This window comes from Hemiscyllium ocellatum, chromosome 11, assembly GCF_020745735.1.
Source record: "Hemiscyllium ocellatum isolate sHemOce1 chromosome 11, sHemOce1.pat.X.cur, whole genome shotgun sequence".
Taxonomy (NCBI): domain Eukaryota; kingdom Metazoa; phylum Chordata; class Chondrichthyes; order Orectolobiformes; family Hemiscylliidae; genus Hemiscyllium; species Hemiscyllium ocellatum.
In genome coordinates, this window is record NC_083411.1 from 25,741,440 (window position 1) to 25,766,819 (window position 25,380).

At 44.1% G+C, this 25,380-nt stretch overlaps 1 protein-coding gene across 1 annotated transcript in view; it reads left to right on the forward strand.

The window, feature by feature from the left end:
* The window catches only part of LOC132820396 (transmembrane protein 164-like), a 131,047-nt gene that overhangs the window by 24,605 nt on the left and 81,062 nt on the right, over positions 1–25,380 (forward strand). The window contains exon 2 of the mRNA XM_060832483.1: positions 17,491–17,540. Coding sequence (XP_060688466.1) covers positions 17,491–17,540 — 50 coding nt within the window. The remainder of the gene's footprint in view (positions 1–17,490; positions 17,541–25,380) is intronic.

Here is a 25,380-nt window from a genome sequence, read left to right on the forward strand (position 1 = left end):
TATGTGGGATCTCTCAGTTGTGCACCCACAAATACATCAGAACAGTGACTGATGCCATCTGTGCAAGATCTCACTGATTCATTTTGTTACCCAATGCCTAGTCAGTACTGCCGTTCGGCCAGCAGGCTTTGCCAACTTAGCCAACTTCTCCAAGGTGCAGTGTGCCATTAACTGCTCACATGTGGCACTGAGAGGGCTGTATCACAACACTGCATGCAATGACTGGAAGAAATTCCATTCAATTAATGCACAGGTGATGTGTGATCACTGTACCCCACCCTGAAGATTTCCCCACTAACCTGGCAGCTATTATGACTCTTACATCCTAGAGCACTCATACCTGATAGGTTTGAGGGTCCACACAGCTGGTTATTAGGATACAAGGGATGCCCACTATAACTAACTCATGACAACATTTCCCAAATACTGAACTGATGTGGAGTGTAGATACAGCATTGTCCATGCTTTGACCAGGGCTGTGATGATGGGGCTGCTGAAGGTGTGGCTCTGCTGCTTGGACCAGTTTGTGGGTGTCCTTCCTTTCTGGATGGTGAGGGATAAACAGCAGCTCCTCTTCGGTTTGTGTTCATTTTTTGGAGACTGTAAATAAAAGCTCTTGTTTACAAGTGTCCGATTATTTGTCGATACGTGTTATTCTCTCACTGAACATTAACAGACTGTGGGTCTCCAGTGGTCACTGGGGACAGAGTACCAGTGAGGATGTTTTGATGGGATGTAGTTGAGGGCAGGTTAGTAATGTGGCCTGAATGTTGGGCAGTGACTGTGGGAGAAAACGAGACTGTATGCATATGTGAGGGAATGTTAGCCATGCTGGTGATGAGCAACACAACTCTGTGCCATTACCTTGCCAGTGAGGATCAACGCCAAACTGGCAATATCTGTTTGGGTACACAGCCTTTTAAAGATGGTGTATGTGGAGGGGATGCAGGTCTTTTGGTGGATATCTGGTGACATTAAGATGGATTAGAGATATAGAAGGTTGTAAATGAAGCATATTTTCTGAGTTACCTGAGAAATCCCATTGAGCCTTATGGTGAAATCCGTCCAAAAATCTCAGTACAAATTATTATTAATTTTTTTAAAAATCCGCCTGTAGTATTTGGGATTTTCTTTTGCACGCAGAGGGTTGGCAGTTTGGTTACTTGTATAATATTGTAAAATGAGATTAGATGGAAGTAAATTCTGTGTTAATACTGCTATAATTGGATGAATAGTGGGTGGTGATTCTGAGGTTTGACATGGGGGCAGGGCGTCCATGAGCAGTGGCTTTGGTCATGACATTAACATCCTGTTAATGGGATACATAAAAGAGAATGAATAGATCTCTTATCTGTCCATCTAAAGGTACGTCAGCAAGGGTCAGAACAGCTGCACCAAATATTGATGAAGCATGATGACAGGAAGATGTGGGATGGCTGCCCCCATCTGATTATCGTCTGGTCATGTAGGTGATGGTGGAGGCGGTAAGGAACAGAAGAGAAGAGTCTGTGCAGATTCCCTAGTGTCTTCCTCCTGTCAAATTAAGGGAACTGGCTGGTGGTACTGCAAGTAGTGAGCAGCAGATGCTTGATCCCTTGCAACCAGATTTCTTTGGCCTTTAATGGGATGTGATTCTTCACCTTGCCAGCAATAATCAGTGCCCACCCCTAAATGCTCTTGAACTTAAGTGTGCTGCTTGGCCATTTTGCAAGGCAGTTAAGAAACATCCATATTGCAGTTCACCTGGCATCATATGTCAGGTAGACCTGGTAGTGATGGCACACGCTCCTTCTCTGGAGCATTTGTGACCCAGAAGAGATTTTACAATGATCATTGGTAGTTACCATGTTGATGTGGTCATCCTTAGTCTTGGCTAGTTTTATTACTCAAATGTTAATTCCAGTTTCACACAGCATGATTTTCATATGTGGCCCCAGAGCATGGGGAAGCATGGCTGTAGAGCATCATTTCACTCCTGGGACAGAAAGCAGAACTACCCTGAGGATTGTGTAGTGGGCAAGTGAGAGCAGAAATGATTAGTGGCTAACACTGAGATTCCAGCCCCAATGTACTGACTTCCCCAGAATTTTAACAGAAAAGTATAACTGTGAGGACTTGGGTGGGGGTGGGGGTGGGAGTGGGGATGGGGGGTGGGTGGGTGGGGGGAGTTGCGGAGGGAGTTTGACAGATTAGATTTGTGAAGGAATTGAAAAGGAATTCAGGAATTTGGCAGGAGTGTGTGCTGAGTCGAGCTCTGAATCATCCGCTTAATGATAATGAATTTAAAAATAAAATCTACAGGTGCTGAATTTCAGAACTAGGTGGTAAAACTGATCAGGCTTCTGCTCAAAATGTCAACCTATTTTGCCTAAGTTGAGGGTTTCTACTTAAATGTTATTTGTGATTTAGTGGAATTACTATGCATTTCTGGACTCTCACGTCATATGTGAGGCCTGTGATTTAGTCTGTTTTCCAGTTGCATGTTTCTATGAAAGAATCAAAGTGTACCAAAAGAATGGAGTCTGAATTTTTTTAAAAAATTGTTAATCATCTCCAGTTGCAGTTAATAAAACACTTGGTGGATATCTGTTTTGATGACAGTCAGTACAAGGATCAAGTCATTAAAGTGCACTGTCAGTTGCGGGGGGTGGGGGGGGGTGCGCAATTTCATTTTTTAAAAAGTTAAAACTTGACTTGGGTAACCTCTTGCTTGAATAATCCAAAGATCAATTGGTAGAGGATTCTCTGAGGTGATCTGTGTCCAGAGCTATTGTGTTCTGATCTTTCAGCAACCTGATACCCAATTAATATCCATTAGCAGTTATGTGGGCTAGTTCCTGGTGAGGTTTTCAAGGGCTTGGAGGCTGCTGGTAAGACAGGTAACAGTTGGAATATGCCACCTTCTTTAAGAGTGAAATTTGATGAACTACAGTCTGTCACAGGGTTAATCTTCAGGTTGAATTTCAAGCTACTTCAGTGCAGCTTTTGTAGTGTCTGACCGTATTAATTGCAATTGGAAGTGATGAAATACACCTACCATCCCCCTACCATTCCTTAACAGTAATCAACTGTAAGAGACTTGTGAAAGCATGCTCAGTTAAATATTGAGGTAAGTCTGAATACAAATTTGAGCTACAGCAGTTAGGTTTATGTTCCTTAAGGAATGAGGCTACACAGTTCCATTTACTGACTTTTATTTCCTGGTACAGCTTGAGCCTAACACTGTTGCTTTGTTCTCTCATTTTTGCGCTAAAGTTGTTACTTGCTGGCCTTATGCTGCAGAACGGTATTCCTGACTTATTATAAATTGATCTGAAAAATTAACCATGAGCACTACATAAACACAGCTGCCAGTGTCTTCAGTAAAGGAAGTAAAATGATTTTGTGAATTTCTTGGGGGAAGATTGTGTGTGGAGAAATGTCAGGCAGTATTGCAGGGTTTTCTGGACAGGGCAAATACCTCAGGTGAATATAAATTTAAAGGAGAAATTACTTTGTACTGGGTTTGGGAAAGAAGAGGAAAATTGCCTCTGTGCTGGTTGTGCAGTTGAACACTTAACATGCCCCTTTGAATCAGGAGAGAGAATTTAAGGAGGATTATCTCTGACTGTGGTAAGAGTTGAAGGGTGAGGTTAGGGTGGAAATTTTGAGGAGTAGGAGTGTTCTGGTAGATTGAATAAAGCTGAATGGAGAGAAATTTCAAAATGCTTGAAGGGTGAGTTCTTTTTATTAACTTGATGAAAGATGTTTAGAAGGAACAAATATTTCTGAAATGTTGCTGAGTTTGGAAGAGGTGGTGCCTTTGTTGTTCGTGAAGATTTAAAGTGAGATGCCTCTTTGAACTTGGAGGTTAGTTCCATTGGATTGTGGGGAGTTTGGAGGGTTTTGTATTTTTGAACAGCAGGAAATGGGCAATTGAGTGGGATGAAAGCTACTTGAGTGGAGGAAAGGAACGATTGAAGCAAATTCTGAGAATTTGTTTTATTTCTGATGTTCACACAAACATTTTCCCATTGGAATACTGGGGAAGTGGTGAATGAGCAAGGTAATTATCAAATTGTTGAAACTAACATATCCAAATGACTTGCATAACTTCAACTGTGTGTGTGTGTGTGTGTGTGTGTGTGTGTGTGTGTTCATTCTGTAGCTGCTGGAAGGTTGTGGGCAACTTTTCAAATAATGCTACATTTGAATTGACACTAACTCTGTTTAGCTAATTGTGATCATTTGTTCTTTATTGAAAACCTTTTATTCCTTTTACAATTCATCTCTTTTATTAATAAAGCCAAGGATCCAGGGTGTCTTTCTAAAAAGATTTTGTTTTCTTTGAAATTCCTTTATAGGACTTTGAGGGAAGTCTATTCATCTATTCATTGTTCTAGAGGAAGTGGCTGTGAACCACTATGCAGTTTGTGTGGTCTGGTAATCTTGCAGTGCCATTTGGGGGGCTAATGGGGAGAAACTTTGGAGTTAGACCCATGGAGGATGAAGGAATGACAATAAAATTTCAAGGTGGGATGATGGAGTACTGTGTCCAGTTTTGGTCCCCACACCTCAGGAAGGACATACTGGCACTGGAACATGTCCAGCGGAGATTCACACGAATGATCTCTGGAATGGTAGGTCTAACATATGAGGAACGGCTGAGGATCCTGGGATTGTATTCATTGGAGTTTAGAAGATTAAGGGGGGACTTAATAGAGACGTATAAGATAATACATGGCTTGGAAAGGATGGACACTAGGAAATTGTTCCCATTAGGCGAGGAGACTAGGACCCGTGGACACAGCCTTAGAATTAGAGGAGGTCAATTCAGAACAGAAATGCGGAGGCATTTCTTCAGCCAGAGGGTAGTGGGCCTGTGGAATTCATTGCCACGGAGTGCGGTGGAGGCCGGGACGCTAAATGTCTTCAAGGCAGAGATTGATAGATCCTTGTCTCGAGGAATTAAGGGCTACGGGGAGAATGCTGGTAAGTGGAGTTGAAATGCCCATCAGCCATGATTGAATGGCGGAGTGGACTCGATGGGCCGAATGGCCTTACTTCCACTCCTATGTCTTATGGTCTTATGGTCTTATGTGATTTTGAGGGGAACAAGGAGAAGATGGTGTTCCCATATTCCTGCTGCTCTGCCCTTGTAGATGGTGGAGGTTGCAGGTTGTGGGGTTTACATCTCCAGCTCTCTGCATTCATTTTAAAGTTGTACCATTTGTTCGTGTTGTCTCTCCTCATTCTTCCTATCAAACACCATCACTTTGCACAGCACTGTTTTAAATTACATCTCCAGTATGCCTGTCCTATTCATTGATTTCAATGTTCTCCTGAAGTTTATTCCTAGCCTCCTCTTAATATTTACTGCACTTTCTAGTTTCAGATTATTTGCAAACTTTGAAATTAAGCTTTGTGTGATCAAATCTGGTGAATTAATACATAGGGTAAAAAATGAGGTCTGCAGATGCTGGAGATCACAGCTGAAAATGTGTTGCTGGTTAAAGCACAGCAGGTTAGGCAGCATCCAAGAAATAGGAAATTCGACGTTTCGGGCATAAGCCCTTCATCAGGAATGAGGAGAGTGTGCCAAGCAGGCTAAGATAAAAGGTAGGGAGGGGGGCTTGGGAGAGGGGCGATAGAGATGTGATAGGTGGAAGGAGGTCAAGGTGAGGGTGATAGGCCGGAGTGGGGTGGGAGCGGAGAGGTCAGGAAGAAGACTGCAGGTTAGGAGGGCGGTGCTGAGTTGAGGGAACCGACTAAGACAAGGTGGGGGGAGGGGAAATGAGGAAACTGGAGAAATCTTATTTCATTCCTTGTGGTTGGAGGGTTCCCAGGCGGAAGATGAGGTGCTCGTCCTCCAGCCATCGTGTTGTTATGTTCTGCCGGTGGAGGAGTCCAAGGACCTGCATGTCCTCGGTGGAGTGGGAGGGAGAGTTAAAGTGTTGAGCCACGGGGTGGTTGGGTTGGTTTGTCCAGGCGTCCCAGAGGTGTTCTCTGAAGCGTTCCGCAAGTAAGCGGCCCGTCTCCCCAATGTAGAGGAGGCCGCATCGGGTGCAGCGGATGCAATAGATGATGTGTGTGGAGGTACAGGTGAACTTGTGGCGGATATGGAAGGATCCCTTGGGGCCTTGGAAGGAAGTGAGGGAGGAGGTGTGGGCGCGAGTTTTACATTTCCTGCGGTTGCAGGGGAAGGTGCTGGGAGTGGAGGTTGGGTTGGTGGGGGGTGTGGACCTGACGAGGGAGTCACGAAGGGAGTGGTCTTTGCGGAACGCTGATAGGGGAGGGGAGGGAAATATATCCCTGGTGGTGGGGTCCGTTTGGAGGTGGCGGAAATGACGGCGGATGATACGTTGTATACGGAGGTTGGTGGGGTGGTAGGTGAGAACCAGTGGGGTTCTGTCTTGGTGGTGGTTGGAGGAGTGGGGCTCAAGGGCGGAGGAGCGGGAAGTGGAGGAGATGCGGTGGAGGGCATCGTCGATCATGTCTGGGGGGAATCTGCGGTCCTTGAAGAAGGAGGCCATCTGGGCTGTGCGGTGGAGACGAAGGAATTGGGAATATGGGATGGAGTTTTTACAGGGGGCAGGGTGGGAGGAGGTGTAGTCCACGTAGCTGTGGGAGTCAGTCGGTTTATAGTAGATGTCGTCTGTGTTGAGTCGGTCACCCGAGATAGAAATGGAAAGGTCTGGGAAGGGGAGGGAGGAGTCTGAGACAGTCCAGGTGAATTTGAGGTCGGAATGGAAGGAGTTAGTAAAGTTGATGAACTGTTCAACCTCCTCGTGGGAGCACGAGGCAGCGCCGATACAGTCATCGATGTAGCAGAGGAAAAGGTGGGGGGTGGTGCCAGTGCAGTTGCGGAAGATGGACTGTTCCACATATCCTACGAAGAGACAGGCATAGCTGGGGCCCATGTGGGTGCCCATCGCAACTCCTTTAGTTTGGAGGAAGTGGGAGGATTGAAAAGAGAAGTTATTCAGGGTGAGGACCAGTTCAGTCAGTCGAAGGAGGTGTCAGTGGAAGGGTACTGGTTGGTGTGGCGGGAAAGGAAGAAGCGGAGGGCTTTGAGTCCTTCGTGATGGGGGATGGAGGTGTACAGGGACTGGATGTCCATTGTGAAAATAAGGCGTTGGGGACCGGGGAAGCGAAAATCCTGGAGGAGGTGGCGAGATATTGAATCGGATCAATGAGTTCAACACGTGGCGAGATATTGAACAATTCTTCCTCCGCCTTCGCCTCCGTGCCTACTTTCACAACCAAGACTCCCGCCCACCCTCTGACGACCCCTTCTCCCGCCTCCAACGTACCCCATCCACCTGGACACCCCGTGCTGGCCTCTTACCCGCCCTCGATCTATTTATAGCCAACTGCCGCCGCAACATTAACCGACTCAACCTGTCCACCCCTCTCACCCACTCCAACCTCTCACCCTCAGAACGTGCAGCCCTCCACTCCCTCTGCTCTAACCCCAACCTCACCATCAAACCGGCAGACAAGGGAGGTGCGGTAGTAGTTTGGCGCACCGACCTTTATACCGCTGAGGCCAAACGCCAGCTCGCGGACGCCTCCTCTTATCGCCCCCTTGACCACGACCCCACCTCCCACCACCAAACCATCATCTCCCAGACCATCCATAACCTCATCACCTCAGGGGATCTCCCATCACCGCCTCCAACCTCATAGTCCCACAACCCCGCACCGCCCGTTTCTACCTCCTGCCCAAAATCCACAAACCTGACTGCCCCGGCCGACCCATTGTCTCAGCCTGCTCCTGCCCCACCGAACTCATCTCCGCATACCTCGACACGGTTCTGTCCCCTTTAGTCCAAGAACTCCCCACCTACGTTCGGGACACCACCCACGCCCTCCACCTCCTCCAGGATTTTCGCTTCCCCGGTCCCCAACGCCTTATTTTCATGATGGACATCCAGTCCCTGTACACCTCCATCCCCCATCACGAAGGACTCAAAGCCCTCTGCTTCTTCCTTTCCCGCCGCACCAACCAGTACCCTTCCACTGACACCCTCCTTCAACTGACTGAACTGGTCCTCACCCTGAATAACTTCTCTTTTCAATCCTCCCACTTCCTCCAAACTAAAGGAGTTGCCATGGGCACCCGCATGGGCCCCAGCTATGCCTGTCTCTTCGTAGGATATGTGGAACCGTCCATCTTCCGCAACTACACTGGCACCACCCCCCACCTTTTCCTCCGCTACATCGATGACTGTATCGGCGCTGCCTCGTGCTCCGACGAGGAGGTTGAACAGTTCATCAACTTTACTAACTCCTTCCATCCCGACCTCAAATTCACCTGGACTGTCTCAGACTCCTCCCTCCCCTTCCTAGACCTTTCCATTTCTATCTCGGGTGACCGACTCAACGCAGACATCTACTATAAACCGACTGACTCCCACAGCTACGTGGACTACACCTCCTCCCACCCTGCCCCCTGTAAAAACTCCATCCCATATTCCCAATTCCTTTGTCTCCGCCGCATCTGCTCCCAGGAGGACCAGTTCCAACACCGCACAGCCCAGATGGCCTCCTTCTTCAAGGACCGCAGATTCCCCCCAGACGTGATCGACGATGCCCTCCACCGCATCTCCTCCACTTCCCGCTCCTCCGCCCTTGAGCCCCGCTCCTCCAACCGCCACCAAGACAGAACCCCACTGGTTCTCACCTACCACCCCACCAACCTCCGTATACAACGTATCATCCGCCGTCATTTCCGCCACCTCCAAACGGACCCCACCACCAGGGATATATTTCCCTCCCCTCCCCTATCAGCGTTCCGCAAAGACCACTCCCTTCGTGACTCCCTCGTCTGGTCCACACCCCCCACCAACCCAACCTCCACTCCCGGCTCCTTCCCCTGCAACCGCAGGAAATGTAAAACTTGCGCCCACACCTCCTCCCTCACTTCCTTCCAAGGCTCCAAGGGATCCTTCCATATCCGCCACACGTTCACCTGTACCTCCACACACATCATCTATTTCATCCGCTGCACCCGATGTGGCCTCCTCTATATTGGGGAGACGGGCCACTTACTTGCGGAACGCTTCAGAGAACACCTCTGGGACGCCTGGACAAACCAACCCAACCACCCCGTGGCTCAACACTTTAACTCTCCCTCTCACTCCACCGAGGACATGCAGGTCCTTGGACTCCTCCACCGGCAGAACATAACAACACGATGGCTGGAGGAGGAGCGCCTCATCTTCCGCCTGGGAACCCTCCAACCACAAAGGATGAACTCAGATTTCTCCAGTTTACTCATTTCCCCTCCCCCCACCTTGTCTCAGTTGGTTCCCTCAACTCAGCACCGCCCTCCTAACCTGCAATCTTCTTCCTGACCTCTCCGCCCCCACCCCACTCCGGCCTATCACCCTCACCTTGACCTCCTTCCACCTATCACATCTCTATCGCCCCTCCCCCAAGTCCCTCCACCCTACCTTTTATCTTAGCCTGCTTGGCACACTCTCGTCATTCCTGATGAAGGGCTTATGCCCGAAACGTCGAATTTCCTATTTCTTGGATGCTGCCTGGCCTGCTGTGCTTTAACCAGCAACACATTTTCAGCTGAATTAATACATATCAAACATGCAGTAGTTCAAATAGTTGAGCAACCACACAATTTACCTCCCTTATAAAAAGCCATTCACTATATCTCTAATTTTTATCCCTGAGTTAATTTTATATCCATGTTGTCCCATGGGTTTTAATTTTGCTAGCAATTTAGACCCTGCAGAATGCATTTTATCACCTTCCACAAAATGTTTATTCACCAAAATGAAAGCACATGGAATTCACAAGGCAAGTTTGCATGCTAGGTTGGAAATGATGTAGAAGTCAGGAAATAGTGGGGACATGAGAGAATATCTTGTGGGTTGTAACAGAGGTGCTGCACAGATTGTATTAGAACCTCACCATTTTACTATTTGCATCAATGGCTTAGATGAAAGAAGGAAAATTCTATATGTCTTAAATGAAGGGGCACAGTGAATTGTGCAGATGACAACATGAAGCGAGAAAGGATTGTGGAATGTGGATGAATGGGAAAGGAAACTGTTAAAAGGATTTCATTGTGGCCATAAGGAAGGCCCTGATCAAAAAAGGCAGTTTTTGTTTAAATAGTGAGAGTCTGGGAACTGTTACGGGGCTGGTTGATTTGTCTATTGAATTACTTTTCACACATGTGGAAATTTGGGTTTTATCAAAAGTGTGCTAGCACTGGAACGTTTCTGGGGCTCAAAAGGTTCAATTATGAATGCAGTACAGATTACAAGCTAAGTTTTAGCATTCTCTTCCACAGTAAATGCAGGAATAATCAAATGCAAGCATTTGCAATGATTTAATCCATGAGATGCAAAGTAACTGGTTTCTCTTGGGAAGAAGTCAGAACAATGAGGCATATGGCCAGAGGCCTTTTAAGTGAGAGAAAAGACCCCAGTGACTAAATTCTGCCAAAACTTATGTCATGTTTTCCCAACAGAGGAAAGCAAATATATCTCATGGGCAGCAAACCTGATCTCTGCCTGACCATTTGAAGTTAATGATAATTTTAAACAGTCGCAATTATTGCTGTGTCAAGGGCCATTAATTCAATGTGGGAGTCTGAAATTTGTTGAGGCGTAAATGCTTCTCGATGGCAGACAAGATTTCAGGAACTGTCTTAAGCGGAAATATTTAAATCCCTGGCACCCTAAAAAAACTAAATAAATAATCAGGTTGCTGTTTTGAACTGTAATCAATATAGAAATCTACTACAGTATTACATTGGCTGACCATTTGATGTATCTTAGAGGGGAAAAAAAAATCTGTTCCTACAGTTTCAACAAATTTTATGACTGACATTTTCGAAGGGATGTTATTTACTCAAGCTTATTATGAATTCCTAACAGTTTTCAACAGCTACAAAAATTTATCTCTGCAGTGAGTTAATTCACAATTTGATCATTTTAAGAGGTTGCTAAAGGATTAATTGCCTTTATGGTTACTGAATGGATGTTTCTTTGTTCTTATGACAAATTAGGGGAAAGTGAGGACTGCAGATGCTGGAGTATCAGAGTTGAAAAATGTCGTGCTGGAAAAACACAGCAGGCCAGGCAGCATCCGAGGAGCAGGAAAAGAAGGGCTTATGCCCGAAACGTTGATTCTCCTGCTCCTCGGATGCTGCCTGGCCAGCTGTGTTTTTCCAGCACGACATTTTTCAACTCTTATGTCAAATTGACCACTTGGAATTTAAAATCTGGGTTTTTAATGAAAGATTTTCAGTATGAAATGTGCAAAGGAAAGTTCTCTTAAATTGTTGATATTTTATTTCCATATGGCTCCTGGGGTCTGCCCATTGTAAATACTGGGTGAATGGATAAAGGGAGTATGGAAGCTATGGGGAAGCAGGGAAATGACATCAGAGGGACGTCTAATTGGAGGGTGAGGTTTAGTGGCACTAACAGCCTTACAAATGAGCCAAAGTCTCAAAACTGAGGAAGGCCTTTTAAACAGTCTCACATCGACATGTATTCATCCCTGTGACCCAGTGCGATTAAAACAAAGCAGTATAGAAAAATGGAATTCTGATATCCGTCCCCCATTCTTTCATCCCATAAGAAAATGGCTTGGATTGTGGGTCAGTTGGAACTTATTCAAATTGCTTGAGTTGATTTTTATGAGAGGGAAAAGGGATGTGGAGTTCAGATGCCAATCAGCCATAATCTAATTCAGTGATGAAACTGACTTATGTTGATGAATAGTTTAGAGCATAAGAACGAGGAGCAGGAGTAGGCCATCTGGCCCCTCAAGCCTGCTCCTCCATTCAGGAAGATCATGGCTGATCTTTTCATGGCCTCAGGTCCACTTAGCCACCTTCTTACTGGAACACTTAATTCCTTTACTGTTCAAAAAATTATCTACCTTAGCTTTAAAAACATTTACTGAGGAAGCCTGAACTACTTCAATGGGCAAGGAATTCCATAGATTCACAACCCTCTGGGTGAAGAAGTTCTTTCTCAATTCAGTCCTGAATCAGCTTCCCCTAATTTTGAGACTATGCCCTCTTGTCCTAGCTTCACCTGCCAGTGGAAACATTCTCTCTACTTCTATCTTATCTATTCCCTTCATAATTTTATATGTTTCTATAAGGTCTACCATCATTCTTCCAAATTCCAATGAATATAATCCCAGTCTACTGAATCTCTCCTCATAAGCCAACACCATAACTCTGGAATCAACCTACTGAGCCGCCTCTGCACCCCTTCCAGTGCCAGTACGTCCTTTCTCAAGTAACAAGATCAAAACTGCATACAGTACATAGAACATAGAACCAGGAGCAACCTGGAGTACTCTATGATAATTCTCTCTCACTGACTTTGGCGTTATATCACATTAGGAATGCCAAATAATCTGTCACCAGTGTTAATATTATTGACCTCCAGTTATTTATTTTCACTTATTCATGGGATTAGAGCATCACTGGTTGGACCAGCATTTATTGCCCAGAGAGCAGAAAGGAGTCAACCACATTGGTGTGGGTCTGGAGTGATGTGCAGGCCAGAATAGATTAAGATCACAATCTTTATCCTAAAAGACAGTAGTGAACCAGATGAGTTTTTCTGACAATTGGCAATGGATTCCTGGTCATTATTAGGCCCTTACTTCCAGATTTTTAAAAAATTGAATTAAAATTCCATCATCTGCCATGGCAGGATTTGAACTCAGGTCCCCAGAATTTTACCTGGGTCTCTGGATTATCAGTCCAGCAATAATACTACCAGGCCATCACATCCTGATGATATACAACAGGCATATTTACAATAGACAAGCAGCAGATAGCTGGAGTCAATGGTCGCGAGGACTGTGAAACTTTGCAGAGGAACATAGATATTTTAACTGAGTAGACAAAGGTCTGGCAAATGGAATACAGTGTTAATAAATGTGAAGTTATCCATTTTGATAGGAGTAAACAGCAAAATAGATTATTACTTGAATGGTTAAAAAGTTGTGGCATATTGCAATGCAGAGTGACCTGGGTGTCCTCGTGCATGAATCACAGAAGATTGATCTGCAGGTACAATAAGTAATTAGGAAAGCAAATGGAATTTTGTCCTTCATTGCTAAAGGGATTGAGTTTAAAAGCAGGGACGTAATATTGCAGCTGTTAAGGTGCAGGTGAGTCCACACCTGGAGTACTGCATGCAATTTTGGTCTCTTTACTTGAGAGAAGATGTACTGGCACTGAAGGGAGTGCAGAGGAGGTTCAGTAGGATGATTCTGGATTTGAGGGGGTTGGTTTATGAGGAGACAGGGATTATATTAATTGGAATTCAGAAGAATGAGGGGAAGAATCTTCTAGAAACACATGAAATTATGAAGGGAATCGATAAAAGAGACGTAGAGAGGATGTTTCCACTGTTATGTGAAACAAGGACAAGACGGCATAGCCTCAAGATTAGAGGGAGCCGATTTAGGACTGAATTGAGAAGGAATGTCTTCACCCAGCGGGTTGTATGTCTATGGGATTCCTTGCCCAGTGAAGTAGTTGATGCTACTTCAGTAAATGTTTTTAAAACTAAGAAAGATTTTCCTTTTTGAGCAAAAGGAATTAAGGGTCACAGTGAGAGCTTGGGTAAGTGAATCTGAGTCCACAACAAGATCAGCCATGATCTTATTGAATGTCAGCAGGCTCAAAGGGCCATATGGCCGACTTCTGTTCCTAGTCCTTATGTTACGTTATGTTTCCAACTACTTAATACTGTAAAAGATCAGTTTCTGGGAAATTAGATGAGACTGGAGTTCCCTAATGGCATATTAGGTGCCTGTTTGATAATCCACTGTTTTGACAGGGGCAACAAATGGTTTTGTTCTGATTAGTCTTCATTACAGCATTAGGGTAATGTGATTGCTGTTCTCATTTAGCTATGATACAGTAAATGCGTGACAGCAATTATAATTGTGTCTGGCTCTGTAATTTAATGAGTGCTGTCTTAGAGATAACTCACCTGGTCTTTGAATTTGATTTAAAATCCAACAAATTATTGCATTTATATCTTGTCCTAAACTCCAGCGTTACATTTGATTAACACCTGTAGGTGACTGGTGAATTGATAAAACAGTTTTAAATTTTAAATATGTGAAGCCAGTGATACAATATGGAAGAAAAATAATTAAGAACTGGCCAAAGTAGCCAAAGGGAATAGGGTCATATCATCAGATTATTATATTTGGAAAGAAGGATTGCATGTTTTTTGCCAAATATTTGCAAGGCCAATAGAAATGTAATTGGCCTGAATAAGCAAACATAAAATGGGCGTTATTGTAATGGCACTCAGCTGGTATCCAGAAAGGTTCATGGGTGTCTTTGGCCGTGTTGCAGACAGGAGTGTAGACTTTCTGAATTCACCCTTCTTTTCTTCGTTGAGATTGCAGGAATGATTGAATAACCTGAGAATGACGGTCTTGTGGTACCTGGCCAGAACGTGAGTAGCTGCTTGTGTGCTGTGGTGCTGTTGGTAGGAGACACGTTGACCTAGAGAAATTCTTTTTGAATGTGGATGATAGAAGCCATGAATATACAAAAAAAATGTATTTGTCAACCTCAATGAGAATGCCTTGGAAAGATTGAATCCAATTTAGCCTTTTAACAGATACGTGCAACAAAACTGATATTTATTTTAACAGCAGTAATACAAAATTTGTATTTGAGAAAAATAATGCTTGGAGTGGGGAAAGGGTGTAGAGAATTGAAAATGCCCTAAGAAGAAGCTGGCTGGATCTGTCAATTGAAGGAAAGTCTGCATTTGGGGAGGACGAGCGGAGCGCCATATTGTATACATGTTTGCAAGGAGCATGTGCTCAGGAGAGGACATGTTCAGGAAGGGAACAAGGAGGCATCAGTTTGATGAGTGGTAATGCGAGGAGACGAGAAATCATGGGGTTCAAGTTCACATCATCTGGGACAGACATGTATTGAGTCCAATGGAAAGAGGCAATAACCACTCACTCAAATCCCAATATCATAACCTTGCACGATCAGAGTACTCGCAAATCAGGGGAGGCCAAAGCATTCGTTTGGGTCCTGGGAAGAATACTTGTTGCTCAGTGTCTAACAAAGTGCTGGGAAGGATATCTTTTACTGTTTAGGGAGTCAGAGCTCCAATTTACTTTTTTATTGCTGACCCTGAGAAGCATATACAGAAGTGGTCAACTTTAAATTGGGCTCCCAAATGCACTGTGGGTTAAGTATACTAATTGTGTCCTGTCTGTGCTCCGAGATTCTGATATGTCAGTGTGAGAAGGGCAGCAAGTGTGCATGGCAAGAGTTGGAGCTGTGTTCCTTATATTCAACTCGTTAACCACACCACCACCTATTGTGGAGTGGTAGAAGGGGATTAAAACAGAGGCCAGTGATTGACCACGATAGAAACTTCATATTTGGTATATCCAGTGACGTTTCTTCTGTCTGATTAATTCTAATGACATGGAAAAACCCATGAATTAAATGTAATAATGCCGATCTGTGAACAAATCGGTGCATCAATTAGTTTGTCTTCAAGTGATTTGCAAGTACTCCAGTCGTGCAAGATTGTGACATCAGGATTTGAAGTGAGTGGTAGTTGCTTCTTTCCATTGGACTCGATACATGTCTTTCCCAGATGATGTGAACTTGATTAGATTAGATTCCCTACAGTGTGGAAACAGGCCCTTTGGCACAACCAGTCCACACTGACCCTCCAAAGAGTAACCCACCCAGACCCATCTTCTTTTGACTAATGCACCTAACACTATATAGGCAATTTAGCATGGCCAATTCACCTGACCTGCACATCTTTGGATTGTGGAAGGAAACCAGAGCATTTGGAAGAGATCCCTGCAGACACTGGGAGAATGTGCAAACTCCACACAGACAGTTGTCCAAGGCTGGAATCTAACCTAGGACCCTGGTGCTGTGAGGCATCAGTGCTAACCACTGAGCCACCGTGCCACCCAAATCATTGATCCTCCATCATTGACCGTTTTCCCAAGGCTTCATAAGCTTGCCATTTGAATGCAGGTTAGAATGGAACTTTCTATCAATGGTGCTTTGTATATAAGCCTGTCATTGATTATTTTACTTCGGTGCTCACATTTGTGAGGAGAGTTATATTTCATTTCGGGATTTTGCTGACATTTCAACAAATTTATATCACAAAATCTCAAAAAAATAGAAAAGATCTTGCTCCTGTTCTAAAATGTCCTTGTGATATGTGAAAAAGTATATATGTTTTGTTACTTAGTAATGCTAGCTTATGTCAAATTTCATTCCTTATATGTCTATTGTCTCTCTGCTTGAGAACCCCGACATAGAATCAATAGCAGTAAATGGACAAGATTGGTTTAGTTTGAAAGTAAGTAAGTCCTCTGTAGTAGCCTGCACTCTTTTGTGTTTCAGTCTTGTTTGTGCTGGTACTCAATTGATAGTGATCAGTTTACTCACTGATCACTTAACAGTTCTTCAGCTGCCTACATTTTTAATAGATGAATGTTTTCGGTCAGGATGAGTAGTGCATGTATCAGGACTGCACTAAAGTGAATGTCATTTAGGACTTTTTAAAAGTGATATTTCCAAGAGCTTCCAATTTTCCTTTAATACTTAATTTCCTGTGTTGGCTTGCTGAATACAGCGTTCTGGCAACCAGTTAAACCACTAGGCGGGTGTCTAATTGTGATCAAAATGCCAGACCTTAATTAGGCCATATTGCTAGTTAACCTCCAATATCCGGGAAAGCCTGAGGTGTAATTGCAGCAGAGAATGCAGGCCTTCCAGAACGGAGAGAGTGGCTGGCAGCAAAATGGCCAGAAGATGGTGAGGTAGTTTGTTCATTTTGTAACAATTGAAATGGACCCTGCCCCAGTTTGCAGACCTCTCGCTATTCTTAACATCATTCCAGGCATTTTCAGACAGGAGTTGGATGCTAATTTCTTTGAAATCTGTTAAACATACTCAGGCCACACATTCTTGCAGGTGTACCATCTTATTTCAGGCAAAGGTGGGGTCTGCAGATGCTGGAGATCAGAGTCGAGAGTGTGGTGCTAGAAAAGCACAGCAGGTCAGGCAACATCCGAGGAGCAGGAGAATCGGCATTTCGGGCAAAAGCCCTTCATCAGGAATGAGGGTTGTGAGCCAAGGGGACTGAGAGATAATTGGTGGGGGGGGAGGTGGGGGGGGCGTGGTTGAGGGAAGTTCCTTTAGCACTCTCAGCTACCTTTCCTCCAGTCCCACCCCCTCTCGTTTATCTCACAACCCCCTCGGCTCTTAGCCTCATTCCTGATGAAAGGCTTTTGCCCGAAACGCCGATTCTCCTGCTGCTTAGATGCTGCCTGACCTGCTGTGCTTTTCTAGCACCACGCTCTCGACTACCATCTTATTTCAATCAGGTTTCTGCATTCACAGCTTTGGTTTACAAAAATGTTCTGTGAGTTTTTAGTCAAAGAAGAAATTTATATTTTTTTTCTTGCTTTTAATTACAGATCTTTCTCCTTGCGTGTCCTCCCTGTAGAATTGCCTTGATCGTTTTCAGGTAAGAATTGCTCCATTTAAGTATCCCTTTCTTTTGTATCCATAAATAAAATTGTAGATGTGAAACATTTACACGATTGCCTGCAGTCAACAAAATTGTTAGATCCGATTTCAGAAGGCATACAAAGGAAAAGATAACTTTAAAAACGTTATTGTACAATTGCTGGTTGTAGTCTATATTAATTGGTCTCGAGTCCCTATTGTTCATGCTACCTCTGTGTTGGAATGAGTTTCGCTCTTAGACTGGGCAGTGTAGAATTTAAACTGAAACTTCCCTGCATTTATTCAAAGATACATAACCAACAGCATCAACTATGCACATTTGGGACCAATAATAACAGCTATTTTGAGAAAAAAAATTAACTGTATTTCAGAGAAATGACCACAAAAGATGCTGCAAGAGATTTCATCTTGCACTCCTCAGAGGCAAGAAAATGTAAAGGAAACAAGAATGTATACTGCATGAAGAAAAAGCTGATTGCTGAACATAATGCCTCGACCAATTATCAGGGAGCAATTGTTCCTCATGTTTTTGATTAATTCAAAAATAGATGCAACACCTAGACATATTCCTTTTGCAGAACTTCAGTCCCTGTATATGACTAGAAGTAGTTTCTAGCAAGCACAAAAATATATCTAATTTTTTTTAGTATAAACATTCACACACTCAAGATATTCTTTAAGTTTTGTCCAGTTGCATGGTGGCGATAATCCTGTGGTGCATTCTCTATGATGATGCCTCAACTAAACAAAATCACATCTTCAGTTGTTTGCTGTTTTACATCATCATTTGCTCAGTTGGGGTTGTTAATACAGTTGTTTTTCCTCACTATTAATTCTTCTGTAGTTAAGCTGCTGGAATAATGTGTAGGGAGGGGAATTGAGGAAACTGTTGAAATCCATATTTAATCCCATGTCATTGCAATGTCCCAAGGCAGGAGATGAGGTGTTCTTCCTCCAGGCCTCGGGTGGTTAGGGTTTGGCAATAAAGGAGGCCCAGAACTTGCATGTCCTTGGTGGGGTGGGAGGGGGTAGGGGAGCTGAAATGTTCAGCCATGGGGCGGTGGGGGTGGTTGGTATGGGTGACCCAGAGATGTTCTCTGAAACAATCTGCAAGTTGGCATCCTGTCTCCATGATTGTAGAAGAGAGTACATTGAGTGCAACAGATACAACAGATGACATTGGTGGAGGTACATGTAAATCTCTGTCGGGTGCGGAAGGATCCTTTTGGGCCCTTGGACAGAGGTGAAGGGGAAGGTGTGGGAGTATGTGGGTTTGTAGTAGGTATCTGTGGTTAGTTGGCCGGTGTGGAGGTCCAGGAAGAGGAGGGTGGTATCTGAGATGGTCCAGGTGAACATCTACAAACTCATGGACTCCCCAGCTACCGGGACTACACCTCCTCCCACCCTGCCTCCTGTAAAAATGCCATCCGTTACTCCCAATTCCTCCGCGTCTGCCGCATCTGCTCCCAAAATGACCAATTCCACCACAGAACATCTCAAATGGCCTCCTCCTCCAAAGACTGCAATTTCTCCTCCCATGTGGTTGGTGATGCCCTCCAGCACATTTCTTCCACTTCCTGCACCTCTGCCCTTGAATCCCACCACTCCAGTCACAACAAGGACAGAAACCCCAGTCTTCACCTTCCACCCCTCTGGGTACAATGCATCATCCTCCACCACTTCCACCACCTACAAGTAGACTCCTTCACTAGGGATATATTTCCCTCTCCATCCCATCAGCATTTCAGAGAGACCATTCCCTCCGTGACTCCTTTGTCAGATCCACGCTGTCCACCCCCCCAACCAACCCTTATCTCTCTCCCGGCTCCTTCCCCTGCCGCAGCAGGAAGTGCAAAACCTGCGCCCTCACCTTCCCCCCACCCCCCCCCCACCCCCAACCTCTGTCCAAGGCCTCAAAAGATCCTGCCACATCCAACAGAAACTTACCTGTACCTCCACTAATGTCATCTACTGTAAACGTTGCACATAATGTGATCTCCTGTACACTGGGGAGACAGGACGCCTCCTTGCGAATCGCTTCAGAGAACATCTCTGGACACCCGCACCAAACAACCCCACTGCCCCATTGCTGAACACTTCAATTCCCTTTCCCCCTCCCCCTCTCACTCCACCAAAGACATGCAGGTCCTGAGCCTCCTCCATCGCAAACCCTAACCACCTGATATTTGGGGAATAACACCTCCTCTTCCGCCTTGGGACCCTGCAACCACATGGGATCAATGTGGATTTTACCAATTTCCCCATTTCCCCTCCCCCCACCTATTCCCAGTCCTAACTCGGCAGTGCCCTCTTGACCTGTCCATCGCCTTTCCCACCTATCCGTTCCACCCTTCTCTCCGACCTATGACCTTCTCCCCTACCTTCACCTATCTATTGCATTCTCAGCTCCCTTCCCTCCAGCCCTACCCCGCCCCCCCCCTCCCATTTATCTCTCAGCCCCCTGGTCCACAAGCCTCCTTCCTGATGAAGGGCTTATGCTCAAAATGTCGATTTTCCTGTTTTTCGGATGCTGCCTGACCTGCTGTGCTTTTCCAGCACCACACTCTCTTTATTCTATACTGCTAATATTGATTTTCCCATCAGTATTAGCAATGAACGCACTCAATCCAGGTATCCATCTGTTTAACATCTCAGGTAAAATTATTTGTTTCTGTTTGAAATTTTACACTTCCTGCAACATCCAAATATGCTATTGCTTGAAAACAAGGCATTTCTGATCTCTCTGAAGTGAATGTAGAAAATAAATTTCTTTGCTCATTAACTGAACAAGACAGAAGCAACTTGTTCAAGCCAAAGGAGTGGTATTTAATTTCAGCTGCTGGCTGACAAATCAAAAATGGAATGCTTAAAATGGGCTAATGTAATTTCCTGTATAGCCCAGAGCATCTTCGTCTCTGCCACCGGCACAAACACCATGATTAATTGGATTAGGCACTGTATGAATGAACATGATTTGACACCGTAATTAAATAGAGACAAACGTTCTAATTACTTTCAAGTCGATGTGTCTCTGTCCCAGAAGATAGCTAGTTGCGTTGCTTTAAGACAAAATATCACATTGTGCTTTTAATAGCCTGTGACCAAGTAAGTATTTTTAATACTGTTGTTCTAAACTACCTTCAAAATAAATTCTACAGCAGTAGATCATTGGCAATCCATCCCACTTGCCCCACATCCCTAATTGCACAATTAATCTGCTTGATAAGAGAAAATCTTGACAACAAGCCAGTGTATATTGTTGCTCACTCAGGTGCTTTAAAAGTTGCAACAATCTGACCTGTATCATAATTGGGTAATCCTTCAAATTTTGTCTACTAATCAAAGAAAATTGACCTTTGAAACTTACACTCCTGTTCTGTGATAGAGATTAGATTTTACTTTGGGTTTGAGGACCCCAGTCATGGGACTACATAGAGGTGGGCTGTGGGGGCTCTTTGAACTTGAACATGCCGACAATGAGACTACCGACATAAACTTGTTAAAAATAGCCTGCTATTTAGTCATGTCTACTTTAACGTTGTCCTGTTAGGAACAAGAGGCCTGCCAGCTCTCGACCCCCTCCCCCCCCATATCTCCCAGTCAGACTGCTCAATGCTAAACCAGGTCAGAAATCATGAGCATATTTCAAACTGGTGATCCCCTTCCAGAGTAGATTTAAGATAAAAATTGAGGAGTGAAATATTTTAGATCCTCTGGATGAAATGGGGAAATGACTAATTGTTTGAGCTTTGGGTGCAGCCTTTCCTGCCTGTTACTTCCCAGGAATCTACGAAACATTTATTTGATTACAATTTGTTTCCGTTCTTTTTATATCAAGATGCTTGACCAAACCACATCCTTCCTTTGTACCTTGCGTAGCTGGGTGGATTTAATTTCACTTTTTAAAAGGCTTTTAATTTGTTTTCTTCTTAATCTGCTCCCAGATTCAGAGGTTTGTATGTGCCTGAACTCCCTTAGCATTGCTTGTTTGATATCAGCTTGTGCACTGTAGCACCAATAATATGTTTTAATATTCAAACCTTTTTAAAACAGCTTTTCATTTGTCTTATTACAATAAAATCCTAACACAAACTTGTACACAAAGTAAACCCTTCCATCTGTATTTTTGCTCATCATGCTGCTACTCTTTCTTCTATATGTCATTTTCCTTTAGATTGAGTTTGTTCTTTATCGAATAAGCATTCTGCATTCAAATTATTCCAGGTTTGATTTTGTCTCTCCTCATTTTGAGAAGAGTAACATTCTGAACGTTGTGGCAGGGCAGGTTTTCTTCTACTACAGATAGTTTAAAATGTGTGAGCAATGTCTATTTTAGGCCTTATTATTTTTATATCTGATGGAATCAAACTGAATGTAAGAGTTAAGAGAGATGATACAATGCTAATGAAGTTGGAAGACTCCATAAGCTGAATCAGACAATTTCTGTAAACATTTGGACATGCCTGGGAATCTGATAGTTGGGTGGCAGAACAGTCCAGGCTGAGATCATTATGTTAGCTGAAAGAAAATAATGTGCATGGAAAATGAAAGGAGTTTTTGGGTTCTAGTCTTATGTTTGACACACAAGTGATGGGGAAGAGGACAAAGGCCTTTGTTTTTACATAGCCTAGGCAAAGACGTTGCTCATCAGTTACTTGCATCTGAGTAACCTATGGACTACACTGAGGACCCGTGGTCTAGACTCTCTGTAGTGGCACACATTGTTCAGTGTCAACCAGCATTCAATTTCCAGTCATTATCTATAGCTGACTATTTTACTTGTCTTCTCTTTAGCCCAATTTTACTGAGCTGTAGCTGTAGCACCATACCTGCACACTTAACTACCTAATTAGATTAGATTACCTACAGTGTGGAAACAGGCCCTTCAGCCCAACAAGTCCACACCGACCCTCTGAAAAGTAACCCACTCAGACCCATTTCCCTCTGACTAATGCACTTGCACATCTTTTGGACTGTGGGAGGAAACCGGAGCACCCAGAGGAAACCCACACAGACACTGGGAGAATGTGCAAACTCCACACAGTCACCCAAGGCTGAAATCGAACCTGGGACCCTGGTGCTGTGAGGCAGCAGTGCTCACCGCTGAGCCACCATGCTGCCCCTACTCAACCCAGTAGCTGCTTTGTCTATGTGGCTCATGGGAGGTGTAATTATTCACTGATTTGTGGGGATAGCTGGTCATTTAAATATTGATTCAGAAGCTCCTGTACTATTTTAGATATAATGATATAATAATTAGAAAGCCACCGGAGCGACTGTGAATACTGGAGAGATGTGGCCATTTTCAAACAAAACTTACATTTTCTTTACTGAGCTCCTGATGATGTGCCTTATATATTATGAAACCGTTATGCCATTAAAGATACACTTAAAATTTTGTAAGCTTATTTTGTATTTGAGTAATTTCCCTTACCGAGCTATTTTCTCTTTTGTAGAAGAATTCTCACAACACTTAACTCCAAAAGAAACCAGACAGCAGATGAGAAAATTGACCAGTTTAAGTTGGTTTTGATTTTTAATAGACTGATGGGTTTGGCTAGGCTACTGTAAAACTGTACCTGTCTGTTTGTTTGTTTGTATTCGCCTGAAAAGACAGCCCGGAGCTCTGCTTTTGAAGTTACAATGTGTATTTTTTCCCCAAAAAAGAAACGATCCCTCTATTGGAAAAGATTAATTACGTTATGGGCCTGAAAACTCTTGGGCCCACTGCACTGTTTGTCTCTGATCCCACTGATGTTTGACTGTGATAAGTTAGTAAAGGGAGTAGGATTGCCCCTTGTGCAATTGTTTCTGCTAGGTCAGAGAGTCATAGAGATGTACAGCACAGAAACAGACCCTTCAGTCCAACTTGTCCATGCCAACCATATATCCCAACTCAATGTAGTCCCACCTGCCAGCACCCAGTCCATATCCCTCCAAGTCCTTCCTATTCATGTACCCATCCAGGTGCCTTTTAAATGTTGCAGTTGTACCAGCCTCCACCACTTCCTCTGGCAGCTAATTCCATACATGTACCACCCTCGGCGTGAAAACATTGCCCCTTAGGTCTCTTTTATATCTTTCCCCTCTCACCCTAAACCTATGCCCTCCTAGTTCTGGACTCTCCCACTTCAGGGAAAATACTTTGTCCATTTATCATATCCATGCCTCTCATGATTTTATAATCCTCTATATGATCACCCCTCAGCCTCTCCCAGTAACACAAATCTTCAAATCCTGGCAACATCCTTGTAAATCTTTTCTGAACCCTTTCAAGTTTCACAACATCCTTTCAATAGGAAGGAGACCAGAATTGCTCGCAATATTCCAACAGTGGCCTAACCAATGTCCTGTACAGCCACAACATGACATCCCCAACTCCTGTACTCAATACTCTGAGCAATAAAGGAAAGCATATCAAACGCCTTCTTCACTATCCTATCTACTTGTGACTCCACTTGCAAGGAACTATGAACCTGCACTCTTTGTTCCGCAACACTCCCTAGGATCTTACCATTGATTGTATAAGTCCTGCTAAGACTTGCTTTCCCAAAATGTATCATCTTGCATTTATCTAAATTAAACTCCATCTGCCATTTTTCAGCCCATTGATCCATCTGATCAAGATCCTGTTGTAATCTAACGTAGCCTTCTTCACTGTCCACTACACCTCCAATTTTGGTGTCATCTGCAAACTTACTAACTGTACCTCTTGTGCTCGCATTCAAATCATTTATATAAATGACAAAGAGTATTGGACCCAATACCAATCTTTGTGGTACTCCACTGGACACAGGCCTCCAGTCTGAAAAGCAACCCTCCCCCACCACCTTTTACCTTTTTGAGGCTGTTCTGCATCCAAATGGTTAGTTCTCCCTGTATTCCATGGGATCTAACCAAGGTGTCCATGTTAGCTTCTGTATGGGTCCATCTTGAACACTGACTGAGGAATTGAGGGCTGAAGCTTTAGGCAGCTGCCCTCCCAAAGTTCCTGTGAGTTATGTAAATCTCTCAGCAAGATTCTCCATTCTATGTTCTAACGAATGTATCTTGGCCTGGATTTTCTAATAAAAAATTAGGTCTGCAGATGCTGGAGATCACAGCTGCAAATGTGTTGCTGGTCAAAGCACAGCAGGTTAGGCAGCATCTCAGGAATAGAGAATTCGACGTTTCGAGCATAAGCCCTTCATCAGGATTCCTGATGAAGGGCTTATGCTCGAAACGTCGAATTCTCTATTCCTGAGATGCTGCCTAACCTGCTGTGCTTTGACCAGCAACACATTTGCAGCTGGATTTTCTAATGGCCAGACAGCCATTATCCCATTATAGATAACAGTTTTGTATGAGGAACCTTTACAATCCCCATCACAGCAGACTTGAAAGGAATTGCCCAGGAAATTGAAGATTCCCTGGCAATTGATCTGTGTCCCTATTTAAACTGGAGAGTTTGGAGGGTTCCAATGAAATTTAGTTAAATAGTTACAGATTATTGTAGACTATTAACTACATCATCTCCCATTATTTAACTGACCTCATACTTGCCCCTTGTACCCCCAACTGCATACCTCCAGATCCCTTACGTCTTGACCTGACATGACCTCAACATGGCTGGACCAGATCCACCCTCCCTGCCATCTGCTAGCCATGACTTCTCCCACCCACCCTGAACTATCTTAAATGATCCACTGCACCATTCACCTGCCACCTCTAGTCACTTGGCATCCTACCCAGCTGGCACTCTACATTTATCCATCGAATATCCAACCTGCTGGCACCATACACAGCTGGTATGTAATCCAGCTGTTACTCTTCTGCTCTCCCCTAAGCTACTGCCTTAT